The 22,580-nt window shown below is 36.6% G+C and overlaps 1 protein-coding gene across 1 annotated transcript in view; it reads left to right on the top strand.

The window, feature by feature from the left end:
* The first annotated feature begins 1,604 nt into the window (after positions 1-1,604).
* TSPEAR (thrombospondin type laminin G domain and EAR repeats) overlaps positions 1,605-22,580 on the top strand; it is a 28,165-nt gene continuing 7,189 nt past the window's right edge. Inside the window, exons 1-9 of the mRNA XM_015814158.1 lie at positions 1,605-1,630; positions 6,831-6,970; positions 8,262-8,482; positions 9,753-9,991; positions 10,923-11,013; positions 14,100-14,256; positions 17,136-17,267; positions 19,115-19,347; positions 21,040-21,226. Of these exons, the coding sequence (XP_015669644.1) occupies positions 1,605-1,630; positions 6,831-6,970; positions 8,262-8,482; positions 9,753-9,991; positions 10,923-11,013; positions 14,100-14,256; positions 17,136-17,267; positions 19,115-19,347; positions 21,040-21,226 (1,426 nt within the window). The remainder of the gene's footprint in view (positions 1,631-6,830; positions 6,971-8,261; positions 8,483-9,752; positions 9,992-10,922; positions 11,014-14,099; positions 14,257-17,135; positions 17,268-19,114; positions 19,348-21,039; positions 21,227-22,580) is intronic.

Raw genomic sequence — 22,580 nt, 5'->3', positions numbered from 1 at the left:
CAATGTGTTGTGTTTCTGATCTCTTTTGATGTCATTAATACTTAGCGAGAACTTTTGACATACAGTCAACTATGGTCTGCATAATATGGAGGAAATATATAAAAGATCTGTGGGCAAAAATCAATGCTTTTAATTATTCATAAAATAAATTCAATATTTTACAACAAAGTAGTTCCTTTGAGAATATATAATTGAATCCCCTCCAGTATTGAAATTGTTGCAGTGAGTAACAATATTATTAATCATGGTTATATAGAAAGTCTGCATACTCAAGTAATGCTTTGAATAACATTTCTGAAGTCATGGTCTGCTCACTATTACAAAGGTCTTCTCAATGCAGCTCCCTATGGTTTGCTAATATGTTCAGAAGCTTAATTTTAAAGAATTAAACATACTCAGCAGGAGAAATGAACCAGTTTGTCTACATCTGGCAGCAGCACTGAATCCTTATTAAGAGAATAATGTTTCTGCAGTATTGCCTCTGTTTTGAGAGACCGTATCAGCTACCCAGGGACTTAATAGCTGGCATGTTGGTATATTGTGTTATAAATAGTATGAAATGCTAATTCTCCCTAATATTCTGCAGAATTCCTTTAGCACACCAACTGAGTGCCTCAATCACTATCTTTCTACAGATTCCCTTGCAATGATTAGTTGTGTATCAGCATACCAGCGAGATTAAAATGAAATAGCTTAGATTAGCACATCCTCTCCTTTGTTCATGTGCTTTTTGTAAACATTTTTATACAGTTCATATGGGAACCCAGATATTTTAGAATCCCAGTGTCTTTAATTTGGGTGTTAATGAATTTGTGATTTGCTAAAAAAGGTGGATTAGCATAATTCAAAATATGCTAATAGATAAGCGATTAGGTAAATATATCTTAATATGAATAAAGAATCTTACAATAATGAATGGAACTATGTGCTACTTTACAACTTGCCCAGAAAAATCAGCAACAGGTGACTGTTGAATCAAAACAAAGCAAATTAGGTGTTTGAACTGAAGTGGTTAATTCAAAAATGAAAAGTTGGAAAGTAAGTAGTATAAATTTGTATTGGTTGCTCAAACACAGAGAAAGAACAAGGAACAGAAGTAAACAACAGTTATGAACAGAGTGACATAACAGGAGAGATAGCATGATTGGAATTTCCTATTTTAACCTTTCCCAAATGAGTGTCCTCCTGACATATATTTTGACTTCAGCAGTTCACAAGAATATCATGATATTGATTAGCAAGCTGGTTATGCATGTGGTAGTAGATCCTTTTTGGTGTGGTGGTTAATTATCAGGCTACAAACTGGGACATTGTGAGCTCCAGGCAAGCCTTAGGTACTATGTGGCATACTGATTAGGTGAATTTAAAAATAGCTTGAAAATGGTACTCAAACGATACTCACTTGTAGCCTAGTTTCTCTTTAAATTAGGTATCAAATGAGGTTCTATGTATGCTTGGCCTGACACCCTTCAACATTTTCATCAATGACTTGGCTGGATGTAGCAGTAATGCTTGTAATAGTCACAGATGATACAAAATTGTAGGGATTAGCTAAAACTAGAGAAGTGGACTGAAAGTTCTTAGGAAAAAGAAATTAATTCATAATGCTAAATGAGAGCTCTCAGGCTTGGTAAGAGGCCAGATGAAAAGGATTTTGGAAATGTAGTCGATCACTGACTGAATATGAATCAACTAAATGACAAATGAATTTTAAATTCATTGAGAGAAATATTGCTTGCAAATCAAGGAAATAATCATTCCACATTATTCTGTTCTAGTCAGACCACCTCAAATAATGGACCAGTTCTGGCACCACCATTTAAGAAAGATACTGAGAAACAGAAACAAATACAGAGAAGAACAACAATGAGATCAGATCTGGAAACTATGTGTTATGTAGAGAGACCAAGGGAACTGGATAGCCTTGAAAAAAAATACATCTTAGAAGAGATATGACAGCTCTTTGCAAGCACTTAGAGGGCATTCCTAAGAAGAAAGTCAAGTCCTACTTTCTATTGTTCCAAAGCACTATATATCCACCCACCAACTAACAGTATTAAGGAAAACAGATTTTGGGCAAACATCAGCAAATGCTTTCTATGAGAAGAAGTATTTTGACAGTAGAACCAATTAGCAAGGGGAAATGAGGAGCATCTCTTTAGAATATATTTTTATGTGTAGATACATAACAACCTGATGGGAATGGTTTAATCTGAGCAGAGGATTGGACTTGATGATCTTTCCAGTTTTGTGATTCTATGATTTTATATGCTGGATTATGATTTCCTTCCCCAGCTATGATGGAACTGGCTGTGGGTAATGCAAATTGTAGTTTGACACATCTCAAGGTATCCATTTTGGGGAAGGCTGCACTAGTGGATACCATTAATATGATTTCTAACGATCCTCATCACTGTTCCCTTGCTTTAGCATAAGGTATGGGTATTGGGTATGCCCCCAAACCTTCATGTCCAGCATTGTTTCTCAACCTCAATAATTTAAGGATGTATAGATTTTAATTTACAGAATTCTTCAGCCAGCCCTGCCTGGGGAATTCTGGGAATTAAAATCCATATAGTTGCTGGGGTTGAAAAACATTGATGTATAGCAATACAATGTATTCTGAGTCCTGTTTAAACAGGAGTTGAGATAGAGACTGTTATGAGGAAGATTATATAAGCTTTTACACATAAAACATGATATGTCCACTGGTTTTTTAAAAGTAAGCTGGAAGGCAATTTTACCTCCTCCTCATTTTATCTTATTTAGTATTCAGGAAAGCCATTTTTGGAGACACAATCTCATTTGCTTTGCAAAAAGATTTTTTGAATCTTCTGTAAGTTGAGAACTTTTGAAAATGCTGCCCCAAGCATTCCCTTGATCTGTATAAAGTGAACATCCTCTGTGAAAAGGGAAAGAGGGTCCTAGCCAGATTTTTCACAGCATAAGTGCCAAACTTTCTCTCAGATATCTCAGCTGTTCTTCTGTAATTGTTCATGAAATTCTGCATAATCCTTGGTTGGCTTCAATTATTAAGGAAATCTCTGTAATATGGGAGGTGCACTGAAAAAAATTGCTTTGCCTTTTATTTTACATTATTATGAGAAAGAGCTGCTCCTCCATTGCCGAGGAATCAGTCTTAAAGCCACAAACAACAGTGGTGGGCAAAGTCTTTGAGATAACCTACCACAGTCATTGTTTTCATGGTGAACTGAATGCTTTGGTTGGTTAGGAAGGAACTTAATGCCCAGGACCAAGAACAATGAAACCAATTTTCCAGCACAAAATGATTTTATTTAGCTAATTTAAATGTTTATGTTTTCCCCTTCAGAAATTTTTGGTTTAGACCATAATATTCTCAATGCACTCAACACAAATTACCTTGGTTTTGAAAGAACATGGCTAGGAAAGTCGTGAAATGGGGAGGGCACAGATTCTTTCACTTTTCTAGTGCAGTGCAGTGAACACTATAATCTTGAGGATATAGTTATTATATTTGTATTAAAACAGTGCTTCTTACGTTGTGTTAGTGAGCAAAACACCATTCTGGATATGTTAAAACTGCTGTGTTCCTTGGAATGTTTATATGATTGTTTCACAGGAAACTTCACATATATGTGTGCATGCACAGGCAAAACTTGTGCTGGAATTATTGATGCACCCAGACACATAGCTTACAGTTCCAAAGGACATGACTGCTTTAATACTTGAAATATTCTATTTTAATTGTTAAAGCAGTCATGTCCTTTGGAACAGTAGGCTATGTGCCTGGGTGCATGCATAATTAATGCATTACTCTATTTAATAATATATAATATTAATGCTAACATGCTTTTGAATGCTTTGCACAGACCTATTTTAAATAATTTATTTCAACCTTTTCCAATTTCTTTGGGATCAGAGTTCCCATAACTTTCTAGTTAGAGTGATTAAGAGAAATTACCATTCACAGAAATCAAAACTATAAAGTATTTATAAAAACATGAAAAAGTTATTTTACATGTAGAAAGTGTCCTCCATTCATATAAGGCTGTTCTACAAGATGTGCTCGTACAATCCATGAAATAAATGAAATCAGAATAAAAGACATTAATTTCCTTACAAGAATGAGAACTGGTACTAAACCTGCACTGTATGAAAATTTGTGTAAGAACCATAAGCAGGTTCTTGTTCTTGAGATACAGAACAAGTGTCCAAGTGAATCAGTTTGACTGCAAAACAAAATGGATAGTGGCACTTTTCAGGTCAGGCCTTCCAGATCATAAGAACCATGGTAATGTGAGGTTTAGTTGTTCACTTGGCATAACTGCATATAGCAGTGGTGGCGAACCTATGGTACGCGTGCCAGAGGCGGCACTCAGAGCCCTCTCTGTGGGCACACGTGCCATTCCCCAGAGATGGTAACCGTCCCTCTTCAACCAGCCGCCTGCTAACTCGCTGAGGTCCCACATGGCCAGATGCAACCCAGCACCCATGCGCTCGCTGGCCTCTGTGTGCAGGGGCCGATGGTGTCAGGCAGCAGCCGCCCGGCCCGTCTCACCTTGCCCTGTGACAATGGCACCCCCGCCTTCCTCACCTCACCCTGCAGGATGAGCCTCCTGCCCACCACCCCACCTGCCAGAGACCCCCTGGATCTCCCCCAACCCTGCCTGGCCCCCACAGGCATCCCTCCCCACAAGCAACATCAAGGTGATCACACCCACTTTGACCACACCAACCCAATCTGCCATGACCACCACAGCCACGCCTACTCAGTGGGCCATGCCCACCTGGCACCCGGCGATAAATAAGTGGGTTTTTGGTTGCAGTTTGGGCACTCGGTCTCTAAAAGGTTCGCCATCACTGGCATATAGCCTTTCATAGCTGTTCACTTAGCATAACACATACAGAATTCAACTGAATCCCTCTCTGTACAACTGATTTCCTTCAAGCTGTTCTAGAAGGAATGGCAGGAAATGAATACATAACATATTTCAACATGGCCCTGACCTCTGCCCAATCTGTCCCAATCTATCCCATTTATTCTAACTATCAATATGAATGCAATTTTCAAAATGCAAAAGAGCAAAGAGTAGTCCCAATTTGCTCCAGACAGGTTGTCTTTCGATTTGTTATAGAAATCAAAACTGCAAATCTGAAAGTAATAAATAATTGCAGAAAATAGAAGGACAAATTTCTACTGTGGTATTGTATTGTATATATCACTGGTTTCCAAACTGCTTATGAGAAAGCCCTTATTTAAATGCCCCTGTTGTGGTTAGTTTGTGTGTCATTACCCAAAGAAAAAAAATTACCCATTTTTTTATTATCTACCCATGTTTGAGAAATCGTAGTGCTATACACTTGCATCCAGCTTTGGTGTTTCAATTAAAAGTTCTCATACTTTTATGGTTGCAGGCTTCTCTCTATGTAATGGGAAGAAACAGTGACTGAGCACCTCTCCTCAAAATATTCAAAGCAGACTCAAAGCAGTGAGGATCAAAAGCCACTTCAGAAGGGTGCCAAGTTAAACAAGAGTGCTCTAAAATTTAAAGAAGATAGTTGCCAAACAAGGATAACAAGGAGATGAGAAATTCACAATTTTGCTTCATCTCTTCCATACTTATATATAACGAAACACTTTTATTCCATAATACATACTTTTGTTCAAAGCTTAGCATTTCCAGTTGTTACTGGGCTAATGCAAACTGACCTTAATTTCATCATAAGGATTAAATAATTAAGCTTTATTGGGGATGTTGCTACTACAATGGTTTAGGATTATGCTTTCCTTTTTGGCTGTATAGGCAATGCATAGTAATTAATTGAAACTGAGGCTTTAAAAGAAGTAGTAATTATACAGCATGAAAGTCATAAACATAGTGTTATGGCCGAACAAGACTACACTCACATATCACACCAAATCCTGGTATGATTTCAATTTCAATCAATCAGAATAGAGTTTGGCGGTCTTCTAGTCCAACCCCCTGCTCAAGCAGGACACCCTATACCATTTCAGATAGGTTGTCCAGTCTCTTCTTAAAAACTTCTAGTGATGAAGCACCTGCAACTTCTGAAGGCAAGCTGTTCCACTGGTTAATTATCTCACTGTTAAGAAGTTTCTCGTTAATTCCAGGTTGCTTCTCTCCTTCATTAGTTTCTATCCATTGTTTTTTGTCTTGCCTTATGGTGCATTGGAAAATACGTTGACTCCCTCTTCTTTGTGGCAGCCCCTCAAATACTGGAATACTGCTATCATGTCATCCCTAGTCCTTCTTTTTTCTAAACTGGACATACCCAACTCTTGCAACCATTCTTCATGTGTTTTTATCTCCAGGCCCTTAATCATCTTCTTTGCACTTTTTCCAAAGTCTCAACATCTTTTTTGTAATGCGGTGACCAAAACTGGATGCAGTATTCCAAGTGTAATCAATAATAAATAAGGGAAGAAATCTAAAGGTAGGTACTAAATAAGCCCAAATCTTATGATACAGTAAATCTTCCATATCTGTAGCCAATTTAAAATGTACCTTAAATTTATTTGAGCTGCAAATCCATTCCAGATTCTAGGACATTATGAATGTGCACATTTATATGATTGTGGGTATACCAAATTGCCAAAATCTATCCAGCAATCATTTGCCTTTTTAGACAACGGCTTCAAACCAAAACTCTCACCAACTAGTGTTTGCTAGCCAATCAATATCTGAATGTTTTGCAATATTCTGGTTTCTCTTCAGATCATATACAAATTTCAGCCTTACAGCCATTGAGGCTGATGTCTAAACATTCACCACTTTCCTCTCTTCACAAAAATAATGGATAAATGTTAATGTTTCCCCATATTTTAGGATGAGCACTTCTGTTGGCTTCAGAACTCCTAATGCTACCAATATTGCCACTTTTCCATTTGTGGTCCTTTACCTAATTATGTCCACAGACTGTTCTGATAGACTCTCCAAAGGCAAATCAAAAACCTCCTCCAGTGACAGTACAGGCTGTTCCTTCAAATAATTTTTGAGGTGGCATTTGCTGCCTTGAACTAGCATTTTCCTGCCCCCTGGATACAACAATGCTGGCAAAAAAAGATACCAAAACATCAACACCACTCCCGGGTTGTGTAATCATGTGTTCAACTTGTATGTGTACCAGGACTGTTCCTTTCTCTGAAAGACCTCCTAGTATGTTTTGTGCAGGATTTGTTGGAAACACTGCAGATGAACTTCACATGTTGTCTGCACTCTCCAGATGTTTTTTGTCAATGTGACTTTAATGTAACTGTAAGCCTATTTAGCTTCCTCTCTCCTTCTCCCCGTATGATTCTTCATGACATTCTATGAATAAAGTTTGGGAATTATTTAGTATAACATTTGGAAATATTTGCATGTATTGGCCAAAATCTATATAGCCATAGCAGAAACAGCTAGGCTGTTGGGAGAGTTAAAACCCATCTTTTAAAGAAAGCTCTGTGAAGGGATGCAATATAACCCCAGTGTGAATTGTGTTTGAATGTTTTTATTTTCAATGACCTTAGTTTCTTTCTTAGTAACATTTGTTATTGTTATTTCTCACTCTAGTTAATTATTTTATTAGTCTTTTAGTTCTTTTACCGCAAGAAAGAATTATAAGAATCCTGCTAGACTGGAGTGGTATATAAGAGCTGAAAACAAATAAATACACAAACAAATAATTCTATTATATAATAAGGAGAAAACCAGTGCTTTCATTTCAGAGCTTATTTTGGACAATCTATTAAATTAATGTAATCAATAGCAAGTATTAAATTTTATGGATCTACTGAAATATTTGTTTCTCCAAATAATGCTTTGGGATATTCAGAAATTAGAAAGTATTTTGCAATATCACATCTCAGGTGTAATGTTTTGTGCCAGGATGAGGCTAAAGTTGCCAAATAAAAAAAATTCTAAATTAAGGGATGCCTTAAAGTTGTGATGTATGCTCAAATTAGAAAATATCCCTATTTTGTTCAATATAGCATGTCTGTACTCACATCAGCACCCCTCTCTTCCATCCATCCGACTGTCCGTCTGTCCGCCATAAACAAGGGAAAAAAGTAAGATTTGTTGGTCCACTTACAGCCTTATACCACTTGTAATTATATTTCACTTATCAAACTTGACATTTTTGCTTCCTCCTTGCTGATAGCTGATCAGTCCTTCTCACCGTTTGACTCATCTAGAAGATGTTTTGTTGCTTTTTTAAAATAACCTATTGTCTTCCCATAATTTCAATAATTTAACTTGGTGCTTTCTTTGGGATAGACTTGCGTCCTTTGGATCTTCTCTCTGAAGTGGTTCCCCTGAATTGGGTGAAAAGTGGAATACGAATGATCCAAATCCAAGGAGCACGTGGCTTTCAGCTTTCTGCAACAAACCCTCGCTTCCTCAGTTTTCCAGCATCACGGATTTTCATTTACTGTGACTTATTCCCAGAGGAATTCTCCATTGTGTTTACTATAAAAACTTCCCACATGCAATTCAGGGTAAGATTTTATCCAGAAGCACAATGTTTATTTATTTAAAGTTAAGATTGCTGTAGTATTGGTATATTTGATTTATAATTCTGGATGTTATAACCTCATTACTTTAGCAAGCTTCACAAAATCTCTCGGGTAATTAAATCTGTCATAATAACAGTGACAAGAACACCTTTAAGCATGTTTGCTTGGATGAAAGTAGACTCAAATGCTTGATAGTACCTGTATATTATTAAATCAAAATTATGCCGCAGCCTATAAAATTTAATATTCAGGGCTTTAGGCAGAGATACATATTAGTCATAGATGACAAGATATATGTGTTTATTGATTGAACTTAATTTTAAAAAATTGCATCCCTTTGAGAACACAGAACTTGGAAAAACATCCTGAGGTTTGAAAGTGACTTTTCTTTTATGGGCTGTGAAACTATAGGAAGCAAAATTAATTAAGGATTAATCCCAAATTAATCTTTATTTATACATGAACCTCAACTGAGTCAATGAGTCTTATTTCTAAGTAAATCCTCAGATTTATTTAGGAATAACAGGAGCCACAAAAGAAGGGAAAGTGGAATACAGTAGTTGTTATTCTAGTTCAATGTCAACCGTAGCAATTTTAAGATCCATGAACTTGAACTCCCAGAATATCCCAGGTTGAAGTTGGTTCACACATCTTAAAGTTGCTAAGGTTAAGAATACTGTTTAGTATAATGTAGGTAAACTGAGAGACTTGGATCCACATCTGCTCTGGTGCTGATCAAATCCTCAGCCTTGATCCTACATGTTTCTTAATCATTAGAATGTATACCCACGTCACTGAGACGCTGTTTTGTATTATGCCAGAAAGTCTCCAGGGAGAGGATATTAAGTGAGGCTTCATGATGAAATGTATATAAATCTTTGATCATCATGGTTAGTAATAGTAGTACATAGGGACACCTATGTAGAGAACTCCCCAATTCCCTTTAGGTCAACTAACTAGAAAAGTCAACTCAGGCCCCAATATTCTTCATCCAAATTATGATATATTAGGAAGATTTGTGTGAATAAAAAGGAGTAAAAATGGCCATGAGTGTGCATATGTACAACTGGAATTCCAGTAAATTGCATCAGGGCCTGTCATATGTACACACAGTATTTAACAAATGTCACAATAATTGTTATATTTTTTAATCCTCTGAGTCCAGAGTCAATGCAGCTTTACCGTATTCTAACTATGCCAAAGCTATTATAATGCCTTTCAGGCTAACTGGTTTCATTAACTATGTTTTCAGAGAAATGAATACATCTTTGCAGTTTTGGATGAAAATAGTGACACACTGCAACTTGGACTCCGATATTCACAGAGTAAACTGCACTTTCTCTTCTGGAGCAGAGACCTTTTGAATGGTTGGCAGACACAAATTACTTTTCGGGATGTCTTTTTGGCGGACAACCAGTGGCATACGCTTGTATTGGCAGTTTCTCAAGGCTCCTTCTCTCTCACTGTGGACTGCAGCATCCCCATAGATGTGTACGTGAAGCACCTACAATTCAGGGGTAATTTAACCATAACCACCACCCCTGAGTGAGGGCTGCAAGGGATTGGCACACCCCAGCTGGGTGTTCCATTTGGTTCGTGTTGATTTCTCTGAGAGACCTACTTTCTCACCTAAGTAACACAGGTTCTTCCCCACAGATCCCCATATATCCCAAAGAAGCGTCCCAATGCTTTATAATCTAGAAAATGCAGTTGCAAATATGGTAGTAACCATGATGTGAGATATAGGTGTCATAATTCTGTTAGAGTAATCAAGGAGCACTGATAACACATATCAATTTCATTCATAGCACAGGAACATTTTTAAGCAAGGCAAAATCCATATGAATATGTGAGTACTACCCAAATAATCTTAATCCTTAATACCCTGAATTACAAGCATCATGTTATGCAAAGTACATTAACTATAATTGTTGTCTAGTCGGGTCAGGATTTTCAAAGGATGCAAACAAAAAAATTAAAAACATAATATGCCACTGAGTAGGCATGGACACTTTTGTAGAATTGTCCCACACAACTGGAAGCTCTCTAGGAGGAGAAAATTAGTTTGATTGGCAATTAAATGCAAATTGCCTGACAGTTCCCATACATACATATGAATTACTGTGCTAGTTATGATATTATCACAGATTTCTCAATTTTGTGAGTTCAGTGCATGCAACAATAACAATGATCACAAAATGCATTCTGTATGAAATTATATATATTTAAACAAGCAAATATAAAAATGAATACATTATGAAATGTACATTTCATATGAGCTTTGAAACAATTGTAGAGAGAATCAGAAAGAGAGAAGACTAAATTTAATGCTAGGAAATTGAGCCAAAAATGACCTTTAAATCAGAATGCTTTCATCCTGTATTTGATTTCATAGTTAGCTTCCTTTTTTCACTTATTTTAGGATTGCAGATACTGCTTTTCCAACATTCTTGACTATGAGAGGAACTCGATTTTATATAGGAAACAGAAGGAGAAGAAAAGGTTTCTTTACTGTGAGTATAACTTCTAATGTTCATTGTTCTGAAGAGGCTATTCTAATTACTTAAGTTACCTCTGCTTATTATATTTGGGTTGCATTTTCCCCTATCCGTTTATTTTAATTTCATATGTTTTTCTGCCAAAGCTTCTCCACAGAGAATCTGGACAGTTGATGTTCAATGAGAATCCATGGAATTGTTAGGTGTTCACATCCCTCTATTAAAATATAGTTCCCAGGATAAGTTTGGAAATAAAAATCAGGATGAAATACAGTGTATTTAGTGTTCCAACTAGCCATAATTATCACATAAAGCTTTTTAAATCTACCTCACTCCCCATTTTTGTTTGTTTTTCTTTTCCAACTGTTATGTAAAATTCTTGAACTCACTTCAGCATGCTCACTTGCATTTTTTTGTGAGATGTAAGTTAGAGAGGAGCTTCCTTCAAGGTTTCCAGTAGTTCCATTTTGTTTATACCACATATTACTGGAATTTGATTTTGAAAGGCCAGTGGGTGAAGCTGCTCCATGATGTCTTCTCTTGGGATTTAATGAAGGCTGGTTACAATTCACAAAAGAGAGGATTCTACAGAATGAGAAATTACACTCACTCACATACATATAGACAACAATTTAGTAACTAAATCAGTGTAACATCATCACATTCTATCCATGGTAATCAATCCAAAATTATTTTCTTTATGGAAAAACAAGTTGTCTTTTATCTGTGTGAACACTGGTAAGAAAAAAAAAATGTTGGAGAATTTCAATTAGTTTTGTAACATATTAATTAATTTATTTAAAACATTTGTATGGCCACCATGTTAAAACAACTCTGGGAATGCATTGCTCCAAGGAATAAATGTTTTCTGACTTTGCTACAGGTTCAAATAAGCTGATCTCTTCTTCTTTCTCCTCCCACATTATATATAGGCATTTAAATTTCTGCAATAGCCAACATAGTGTTCAGACACCATCAAACTCTCAGTGTAGGCAAAATTCTGCACAAGATCAAGTGAAAAGCTCTGTTCCTCCCAAAACCCAAACCATGATCCTATAGGAACACTATGACTTTCCTTCGTATTTCCAAATAAATTGCAGTTACTTAAGACAGAATGCCTTCTCTTCTATTATGGATTGCTGGTGATTTCTTTTTTGCCTTTTTTCAGATGAGTCAGCAACAAACATTTTGAACAGATGTTGCAACAAATAATATAGCATCTTCTCTGATTAGCAATGGGAGGCATGACTGAGCAAAAGATAAACTTATTTCTTCTGCTAAACTTATTTGGTCCAAGATAAGCTTAAGTTTAGGGAGGATGGTGTAAAAATGGTCAAAGGGAATACAAGATGGGATTTGATGATAAGCATACAAAAGCAATGGGGAGTCACCCAAATACTGAAATATCACTGCAAATATTGCCTATAGACATCTCAAAGCAATGCATCTGAGATTAGAAGGAAACACAGATATAAAACATGGTGGAACTATGGAATTTCAGTTCTCCTTAGATACTTCATTATTCCTTTAAAACCTAATAAAGCTTAATAAAATTCCCAGGGTGGCTCATAAGGTCATGAAATCCAGCTGGGTGACCTTGGGCCAGTCACTCTCTCTCAGCCCAACTCACCTCACAGGATTGTTGTGGGGAAAATAGGAGGAGGAAAGCGTACTGGATGTGTTCACTGCCTTATTGCCCCCAACAATCTGTGTCCTCATTTTACCAACCTCGGAAGGATAGAAGGCTGAGTCAACCTTGAGTCCGTGAAAATCGAACTGCCAGCAATCAGTATAACTAGCCTGCAATATTGAAGTCTAACCACTATGCTACAATGGCTCTTAACTATCATTCCTGACTAGGGGTGTATAATTGGTGGGGGACAGCCAGGATCATATTTAACCTGTTGTTAGGGTGCTCTGGATTATACTTGAAAAGGTAGGGACCCTGAAACTAAACCTTTTTGTTAATTTAATTTACACTGGATTATTTAATTGAAAGAGACCAAAACATCTGCCCTCAGCTGATGCAGGAAATCAATTATCAGTTCAAGCAATTCTATATCATAATAAATGTGCAACCCTGAAGCTGCTATCTTGCTAATACAATGTTAGTCCAGGATAAGGTTCTCAGTGATTTCTGAGTTAAGCCTCAAAGGATAATAATTGTCTCTCTTCTATTACATTGGTTTACCTATTACCCATAAATCAGAAAAGTCTGTAGCAGCTTTTGAGACTAACAAATGTAAAATATAAGCTTTTGTGAGCTGCAGCTCATTCATCAGATGCATGGATTAGCTTAATTGATATAACATATGTTGAGGCCAGTGGGGAAAATTAGAGGGAGAAAGGATGGTGATGCAGATGAGAGACAGATTACAATTGCCTTATCAATTAACAATGGTAATATGTTAAAGCCACTGTGTTTGTTCAGACATTCTTAGATAACCTAAAACCTATTTACATATTTAAACTCAGTTGTCACATGCTCAATTATGCTGCAGTGGTTTATTTATAACCAAATGGATATTCTGAGATCTGCAAAAGAATGTTTGGAGGTTATGGAAGTTGCATCTTCCTTAATTTGTTTTGTTCTGTTATTTCTTTGTGCTTATTTTGAATGTTGAATGTTTTCTTTCCATTAATTCTTTTGTTCAAGGTCTGGTTTGTTTGTCCTGTGTAGTATCCAGAGGAGCATTGCTGGTAGGTGACCCATTACTCATAATGACAAGAAGCAAGTCCTTTGATCAAAGCCCCAAACAAAGGCCAATGCAAACAAAAGATGTGATTTTTATAAAAGGTTTAGCAATGCAGCTTGTTAACCCAGCCTTGAATTTTGTTTTGAGAGGCTGGTCTCTGTTTTTAAGCACATGAAGCAACAGAAAGATAGTACCTCTTAATGCATCAAAAATATTTTTCTCTCATGGTCTCACACATGTGGAAACAGGGATGGGATTTTAAAGTCAGAGGTGTAGCTCCTAGGCCTAGGCTGATACAAACGCTATACTCCTCCTCCTCCTCCTCCTCTGTGGAAAATCACCAACTATTGTCCCTAGAAGAGCTTTTGATATTTGATTCCCTAGTTTTTCTTCCTCTCTTTTCAGGGCTTGATAAGGCAGCTAGTTCTGTTGCCAGGATCGGATGCCACTTCAAGGATGTGCACTGGCATGAATTTTAATCTAGCAGTGCTGTCCATTCCCCAAATTCTGCAGGATCTGCCTGTGAAGCCTACGGGCAATGAGCTGCTGAAATACCCTTACGGTTAGTAAAATAAAACATAGTTTTTCAGGTGGTTTGTTCACCAGCTTGTATTCAAAATTACAGACAAGAACAAAGTAATTATACCAAGTTGTCTGGAAAGAGTGAAGGTCTTTGTTACTGATAGATGCTGGTTAATATCTAGAGTAAAGCCCCACTGAAATCACTGTTGCATTCTGGTCAGCTGACAAGCTGCGTCAGCCTTACATAAAATACAGCACAGATATTAATAGCAGGTATTCAAGAGGCTATACAACTCTGACCGATCTTTAAAAACTTAAAAAGAGTCAGACCATGCAGGCTAGTACTTGCATGGGCCCCCACTAGGAAAATCCCCTAGTTGTAAGCAAGACTGAGGAGTGAAAAAAGGAAAAGGCAATGGTAAACTACTTCTGCAATTTTTTTTGCCAGGGGAAACTACATGACATTAACAGTCAGGAGTTCAGTTTGGCTTGAGCGCAGCTTTACTTTTATCACAGTGCCTAAATCTCTTTTTCCCAGAACTGTGAGAAAAACTTTGGGTGGTAAAAAATACTTAATAGCTCATAGCTATTACAGGTGAAGGTGGGGGATCCAGAGTATTTCCAGGTGGAGGCTTAAGTTATTTACTGTGCTAAGACATGGATTGCTTAACCACAGTAAATCATAACTGACTGAGTTCAAATATCTTGTTAAGCCAAAGCCTATATGAAGTGAAAACCAGCAAACCACAACAACATTTGTTTTATGAATATAGCCTGTGTATTTCCTGCAATGTGGTATGACAGCCTAAAACAGAGGTCCTGGTCCTACTCAATATGGCTGATATAAATTCAGAAATATTCCCCATCCCTGATCTATCCAATCTCTTCCTTTCACTCCCCCCACACTTCCCATCCGCAACGCCATGCAGCCTGAACTGAGCTTCTGAAAATTGACTGCATTGCAGGATTTGAGGCAGGACCATTATTCACTTAAGACCAGACGTTTCTATCCTCAGATCACCTTCCCTTTCAATTTCACGTAGCGGATAAGTATTTTGAGAAGCAAAAAAGTACCTATGGGACTCCTTAGGATAATATCCAAGATGTTGAACTGCACTCCCAAAACATAACTGTCCAGGAAGACTAGCTTCCATTGCTAATAAAACATTAACATTAAAGCACATCGGATAATGAGATTAGGATTCTCTCTGTGTGTGCATAAAGGTATATAGCTGCAAGGAAATGAGTACTTGTTGAAAGCCAGAAACAAGAAAGGAAACAAAAGAATTATATGCCTATCATAATTGCTAAGAACATCAGCAATTATTTTTCTTGGCATCTCTTAGAACTTAAATCAATTTCTCTTAGTTTTATGTTCAGTCTTGCTTTCACGAGGCCTGGCAAACACAAACAATGCTAGAAAACTGAAAATTAACATTCTAGGCCTATTTTGCACATGTTATTTTTTCATCATGAAGATAATATCCATGTAAGGGAAGATCAATACATCATTATGGGCGAAATGGATGTATTTATTTTGCTTCAAAAACCTGGGTTTGGAAGCCAGTGCTGCTTCCCCAAACTTGTAATTGCAGCAAAACAAACAGGCCAATTGCACATGATAGTGTGCAATTTTTTTTCTAGATGGAACTATTCCCATGTAGGAACTAGTTCACAAAAATTGTATCTATAGAGTCAGAATGAGTGGAGTTTTGTTAGAAGATAAGTGTTCTGGTGCCTGTTGAATTATGGCTATGCTGAATGATTTTAATAACACTAGATAGAGGGAAGAAGAGGATCAGTGAACTAAAACCTATATTCATATTGGTTATATTCATATGATATAATTTATATGGTTTACTGTAGTTTCTTTTCTAGCTTGTAGGATATAGTTTGAGTTTAAACAGAATTTTAGACTAGCTCATGCTTGATTTATTAGTGGTTCTATATGTTGAGAGAACGTGACTTTAAATACTATACTTAGTCCAACCTTTATTGAAGTCATTAGTTCAAAGGGCAATGCAGAATTATGAATGATAGGTCATCCAAATATTCTCAAAATCAATTATTTTGACATGTATACCTACATCAGAAAGAATTACACTAGTATTTGCTCAGGAGAATTGAAACCTCCATCCTCTGGTGGGGAAATCTATTTGATGAGGGTGAAGGTTGGTTCTCCGAGCTTGAGGGTTGGTTTCCGAACATTTCATTACCAGGCTAGGTAACATCTAAACTGCTGAAGATGTTACCTCTCCTGGTAATGAAATGTTCAGAAACCAACCCTCAAGGTCGGAGAACCAACTTTCACCCTCATCCTATGCCCGAGCTACAGATATTGCAAATCTGAGCTCTCTCTCTTACTCTCTTATTTTTTAAAAAAATATACAATTGAATGTTAAACTAATTCTTGTTTACTAAAGTTCAGAAGACCAAAAGATATATGTTATTGAAGCAGATACGTCATTACAGCAGCTATACTAGTTAAGGTATATTACAATTGCCAGCAGCAAACCAAGCAGCAGAAAAGAAAACATTATCTTAAATCTGTATAGATTCTTAATAATGCTTAGTAGAAAAACTTTTGCGTTACCTATACCAGTAAATATTCTAAAATCAATAGGTCTAAAGATTGCTAAGTCTAGCCCAATATGCAGATGATACATAAGAAGAGAATAAAACTAATTTTTATTTTTTTTAAATATATCTCCAGAGCATTCAGAGTTATTTCATTTATTTGTAGACATACCACAAAAGTGTTCTCTGAAAAGTATATTTATATTTAAATGTGAATAAGATTGTAAAGTGATATATTCTGGTTTTATGATATGCAATAGGTAGTCTCACACCATGATAACATTTCTTACAAAGTCAGAGCAAATCTTGATCTGATCACATTTGATTTTTGTTGTTGTTCAGAAGCAGACATGAAGCTGACTTTGGGTTCCCGCCCTCCTTGCACCAAGACTGAAAGTGGCCAATTCTGGTTAAACATCATTCAGAAAGGACTGCATATTTGTACTGGGAATGAATGGATTTCCATGCTAGAAGGTGAATGCTTTCTGGATATTGTTGAGCTATGGATGCTTCAAACTTTTAATAATACTGGTTTATGGAATGTAAATATTTTCCTTGAAATCCCCAAACCTAATTCCCTTGTTTGTTATTTTATATAAATTCCAGCAAAAAGCAACATGGAGAAAATTCAAATGAAATGATCCTGCACCCTGAGTATAACATAGAAAAATAGAAGATTTTTTTGCAGTGGAAATAAACCGCTTAGAAATTGCATTAATAAGACAATAAGAAACTCTGCTGAAATAGTTATAACCAGCAGCCAGCACGGGTTTGTTAAAAACAGATCATGCCAAACCAATCTTATTTTATTTTTTGATAAAGTGACTAAATTAGTAGACCAGCGAACGCTGCGGACATAGTATGCTTAGATTTCAGTAAGGCATTTGATAAAGTAGACCACAACCTGCTGCTTAGTAAGCTAGAAAAAGGTGGGATAGATAACATCACCACCAGATGGATCTGTAGCTGGCTGACAAACTGTACTCAGCGAGTAGTCTTCAATGGCACTACATCCACACGGAGAGAAGTAAGCAGTGGCGTACCACAAGGCTCTGTCTTAGGCCCAGTACTCTTTAATATCTTCATAAATGACTTAGATGAGGGAATAGAAGGGGAACTCATCAAATTTGCAGATGACATTAAACTGGCAGGAATAGCCAAGACCTCAGAAGACAAGCTCAGGATCCAAAAAGGTCTTGACAAATTTGAACAATGGGCCCTATCCAACAAAATGAATTTTAATGTGAAGAAAAGCAAAGTTTTACATTTAGGCAGGAAAAATCAAAGATATAAGTACAGATTAGGTGACACCTGGCTCAAAAACAGTAACTGTGAGAGGGACCTTGGAGTTCTAGTGGACAATCACTTGACTATGACCCAGCAATGTGTAGCAGCAGCCAAAAAAGCTAATACAATCCAGGGTTGTATAAACAGAGGCATAGAATCAAGATCATGCGAAGTATTGGTACTGCTTTATAAAATCATAGTAAGACCACACCTGAAATACTGCAATTTTGGTCACCATACTATAAAAAAAATGTTGAAACTTTGGAAAAAGTTCAGAGAAGAGCAACTAAAATGATCAAAGGCCTGGAGACTAAAACATATGAAGAATGGCTGCAGGACTTGGGTTTGACTAGTCTAAAAAAAGAAGAAATAGGGGTGACATGATAGCAGTATTCCAGTATTTGAGAAGCTGCCACAAAGAAGAGGGGGTCACGTTATTCATCAAAGCACCAGAGGGCAGGACAAGAAACAATGGTTGGAAACTGACCAAAGAGAGAAGCAACCTGGAATTAAGGAGAAACTTCCTGACAGTAAGGATAATTAACCAGTAGAACAGCTTGCCTTCAGAAATCGTGGGCACTCCATCACTGGAAGTTTTTAAAAAGAGACTAGATAGTCACTTGTCTGGAATGGTATAGGTTCTCCTGCTTGAGCAGGCGGCTGGACTAGAAGACCTCCAAGGTCCCTTCCAGCTCTATTCTATTCTATTCTATTCTATTCTATTCTATTCTATTCTATTCTATTCTATTCTATTCTATTCTATATTATTTTTGCCATAACTAGTTTCAACAAAGTTTATATGATGTGGTATGATCCTATGAGTAGAGTGGATAAATATTTATTTGGATTGATTAATTTTGAATAAGATCAGACAGGACTAGTGAACACGTTTGAAAGAGAATTTAAGACCAAGATACAGGGATAGTGAAAGAAGAATTGTAGATGGCCAGGAATAATTATTCTGCTGGATCATCATCTCTGTAGCAGTCCCTTGATAGTGACAATTGGTTTCCTTCTCTCTTGTCATTTTCTAGTTGAAGAAAGATTGGACTATTTGGAAGAATACCAGAGATTAGCTACAAATTCCGAAACTTTGGGCATTGAGATATTTGTCATCCCTAAGGTGGGTCTTTTTGTAGCTACTGCTAATCGCTTCACTCCTCCTGGATCAGCCATTTACAAATGGATTGATGAAAAATTTGTGCCTTACCAAAATATCCCCACCTACCAAGCTCAGTCCTGGGAATTCTTCAGTGTGGGAAAAAAGGTACAGTGTAAATTATGTATTCTTTTATTTTAAATTAAGTATTCTTTTATTTGAGTTAATCAAATCTGTTGCTGAATAATTTTTCCAAAGCTAGACAGCATAGGAGTTGCATTTTCTGTGATGGAAGACAATTGCAACAAGTTGTCGTAATTTTTATGACAAACTTATTGAAGATGTTCAGGATCATTATTCAGAAGGGTGTAGTACTAAACTGATGCAGTAGAAAGAACTAAAAAAATAAGCACTGTTAAAGATTGGTTAGTAGAAACAAATCTATGGCCTATTCAGAAAACTCCTATTTTTTTAAAAAACAACTATGAGAATAAAATGAAGAGACTCTGAGCTCTTGGCTAGAAATGAACATTAAAATCTAAAAAAAATATATGCAGGTGATCCTCAACTTACTACCATAATTAAGGCCAGAATTTCTGTTGCTAAGCAAGGCAGTTGTTAAATGAGTCATGTCTAATTTTATGATCTTTTTGCCAGGGCTATTAAGTGAACCCACTGCAGTCATTAAGTGAATCATGTGGTCATTAAGTGAATTCAGCTTACCTCATTGACTTTGCTTGTCGCTAAATGAATGGTTGGAAGTTGAGGACTGCCGATACAAATAAATAGCATTTTTCTTCTAAGAAAATGTATGTTTGAGCATCCACCTTGTCCAATGTTTGCCAGATGTGTTGGATACACACTCCATCGTTTCCATCTTTTAGCAAGGTGAACTGGTCTGCAGCCTCAGTTGGGTGGACAAGTTGTAAGATTATTCTAAAACTGCCTCTGCTTGATTGCTTCATTACCTACTTCGGTTTGCCTTACTGCCATCTGTGTTTGTTATTGGATTGTGAGAGAGTCTGAGAATATTACCTGAAGGATAGCCGGCTACTATTAAAATAAGAAGTGAAGCAATAGATGCTGGAAAACCCTGTTCTGCTTAATTTTCAAACTATTATTTTGTTGAGTGGGGAGCTTTAATAAAAAGGAATCAGAAAAAAAAAATCAAATGTCGGTGCACCCATTCTGATTTCAGCCAAAATCAAGAATAGGGAGGAACAATCTTTTGGTGGCCAGGAGTAAGACATGACATATGGGAAGGGGTGGGGCCTGGTCTAAATGGGTGGGGCTGGGCTAAGCATATGCCTGAGCCATATTTCCTGAGTATTAGAAAAAGCTTATTAGAGATTTTTTTTCTGTTTTATTAAATTGTGTATCTTAGAGTGTATGAAATAGTTTATGTATTCATGTGTTCCTCCACTTAAAATATATTTGGTTCAGAAACTGTTCCATTTAAATTGTAACTATAAAGTTTACATGCTTATTTCATAACAGTGTAATTATGATGTAAGGGAAACTTAAGATGAAGTTGTTTGCAAATATAGCTGGTCTGTCTCCCTGTTTTTCCAAATACTGTATCTATGATGCCATTGCCAACAAAGCATTGTTGGAGAATTCATATTCATATTTGGCCTACTTTGGAGAATCCCTGATTTGATGCAGATATCTAGTGAATCTTATAACAAAACAATGACTTAACCCAATTCAGATAAAAATGATATGTAGCCTTAAATGCATCTCTTGCTATGTTGTTGCAAGGCAAATTCATATTATGTTAAGAACTAAGTCTACAATTTTTGTGCTTGTGATTGTTCTGTGCAAAATGAATGTCTAAATTGCTGCTTCTTTGCTTTTCAGCTTTTCCTTGTAGTGGCTAATCTTGATCAGAATCCAAGGGGTCATGAGTTTTCTGTAATTTATAAATGGAACTACAGAAAAGAGAAATTTACTGTGTTCCAGAGGATTGTCACTCACAGTGCTAGGGATTGGGAGGCATTTGTCATTGATGGCGAGACCTTTCTTGCAGTGGCTAATCACAGAAAAGGTATCTGAATACTAGTGTTTAATCTGCACATGCAAAGTTTCTTTCTTTTTTCATTGACACTTCTTATGACTGGAATTTTGCCATTTTTATTGGCATAAGATTTGAGCCTTTAAAGTTTATAACTACATGGGGAGGCAATAATAGAATACCAGACTGAATGGCTTGTAAAAAAAACAGCCATCTAGCAATCTGTACTGGGCTAGTATGGTAAATTATAGTCCATACTCTTCAGTAAAAAGGCCTTCATCATGCAGTGGATTGATTACTATTGATAATACTATTATCATTCAAATGATGAAAAAGGATGCAAATAAGATATCCTTGGGGGTTTTTGTTTTTTTTTTAGCAAACATTGAGATTTAAATAAATAGATAAATAGTACATTGAGTTAGGATTTTACTATATTTATGTCTTTCTATCTTAACCTGAGAGCTAGCTTGGCACAGTAGTTAAGATTCAGACTAGAAACTGGAGACCGTGAGTTCTAGTTCTGCTTTGGTCATAAAGCCAGCTGGGTGACCCTAGGCCAGTCACTTTCTCTCAGCCTAGGAAGGAGGCAATGGCAAATCACTTCTGAAGAATCTTGGTCCTGGCAGTCTCTGATGCGACTGAACAGAAGAAAACAAAATCCTACTTTATAAGGCAGCATTCAGAAACTTAGTATCTGATTCTGGGGGTAACATATAATAGTCATGATTTATAGTCACTGGCAGCTTTACTATCCATCAGTTTGTCTAATTCGTTTGGAATACATTTGTTTGGAATATAAGTAGAACCAATTTGAAACAAAAGAAAGATTTTGTTTATGGAACTATCTGATCTCTGAAATAAGAATGTACTGCCATCAAGTGGTCTGCTGAGATAATATTGTCATATAGAAGGAATTCTAATGTCTTCTAAATAGATTTATGTGATATATATATTATATATGTGTGTGTGTGTGTGTGTGTGTGTGTTAATTTTATTTTCACCTCATCCTTGCTTACTTCGTGTGTGTGTGTGTGTGTGTGTGTGTGTGTGTGTGTGTGTGTGTGTGTGTGAAGTAAGCAAGGATGATGTGAAAATAAAATTAACATATCAGTCAGGTACTAGCTTTTATCCCCATCATTTTTACAGAAATAAATAAGTTGGGGAAAATGATTATTATTTTTTTGTTTTAACTCTAATCCTTGCATGCCACTTTTTTTCCCTTTCCCCTGTCACTCATGTTCCTTTTTCCTTGCAAACCACTGTATGCTTGGGAGACAAAAATAACATTTCCACTTTCAAATTAGTACTTAGTTTACAAAGTTACTAGAACAGTTGTCCACAAAGAATGGTATTTCACTTGGAAACACATTGTTCTATACTGACT

The sequence above is a fragment of the Protobothrops mucrosquamatus genome, unplaced genomic scaffold (assembly GCF_001527695.2).
Source record: "Protobothrops mucrosquamatus isolate PMUCROS unplaced genomic scaffold, P.Mucros_1.0 scaffold225, whole genome shotgun sequence".
Taxonomy (NCBI): Eukaryota; Metazoa; Chordata; class Lepidosauria; order Squamata; family Viperidae; genus Protobothrops; species Protobothrops mucrosquamatus.
Note: the sequence above shows the minus strand (reverse complement) of the source record. Positions and strands in the feature narration are given on the sequence as shown.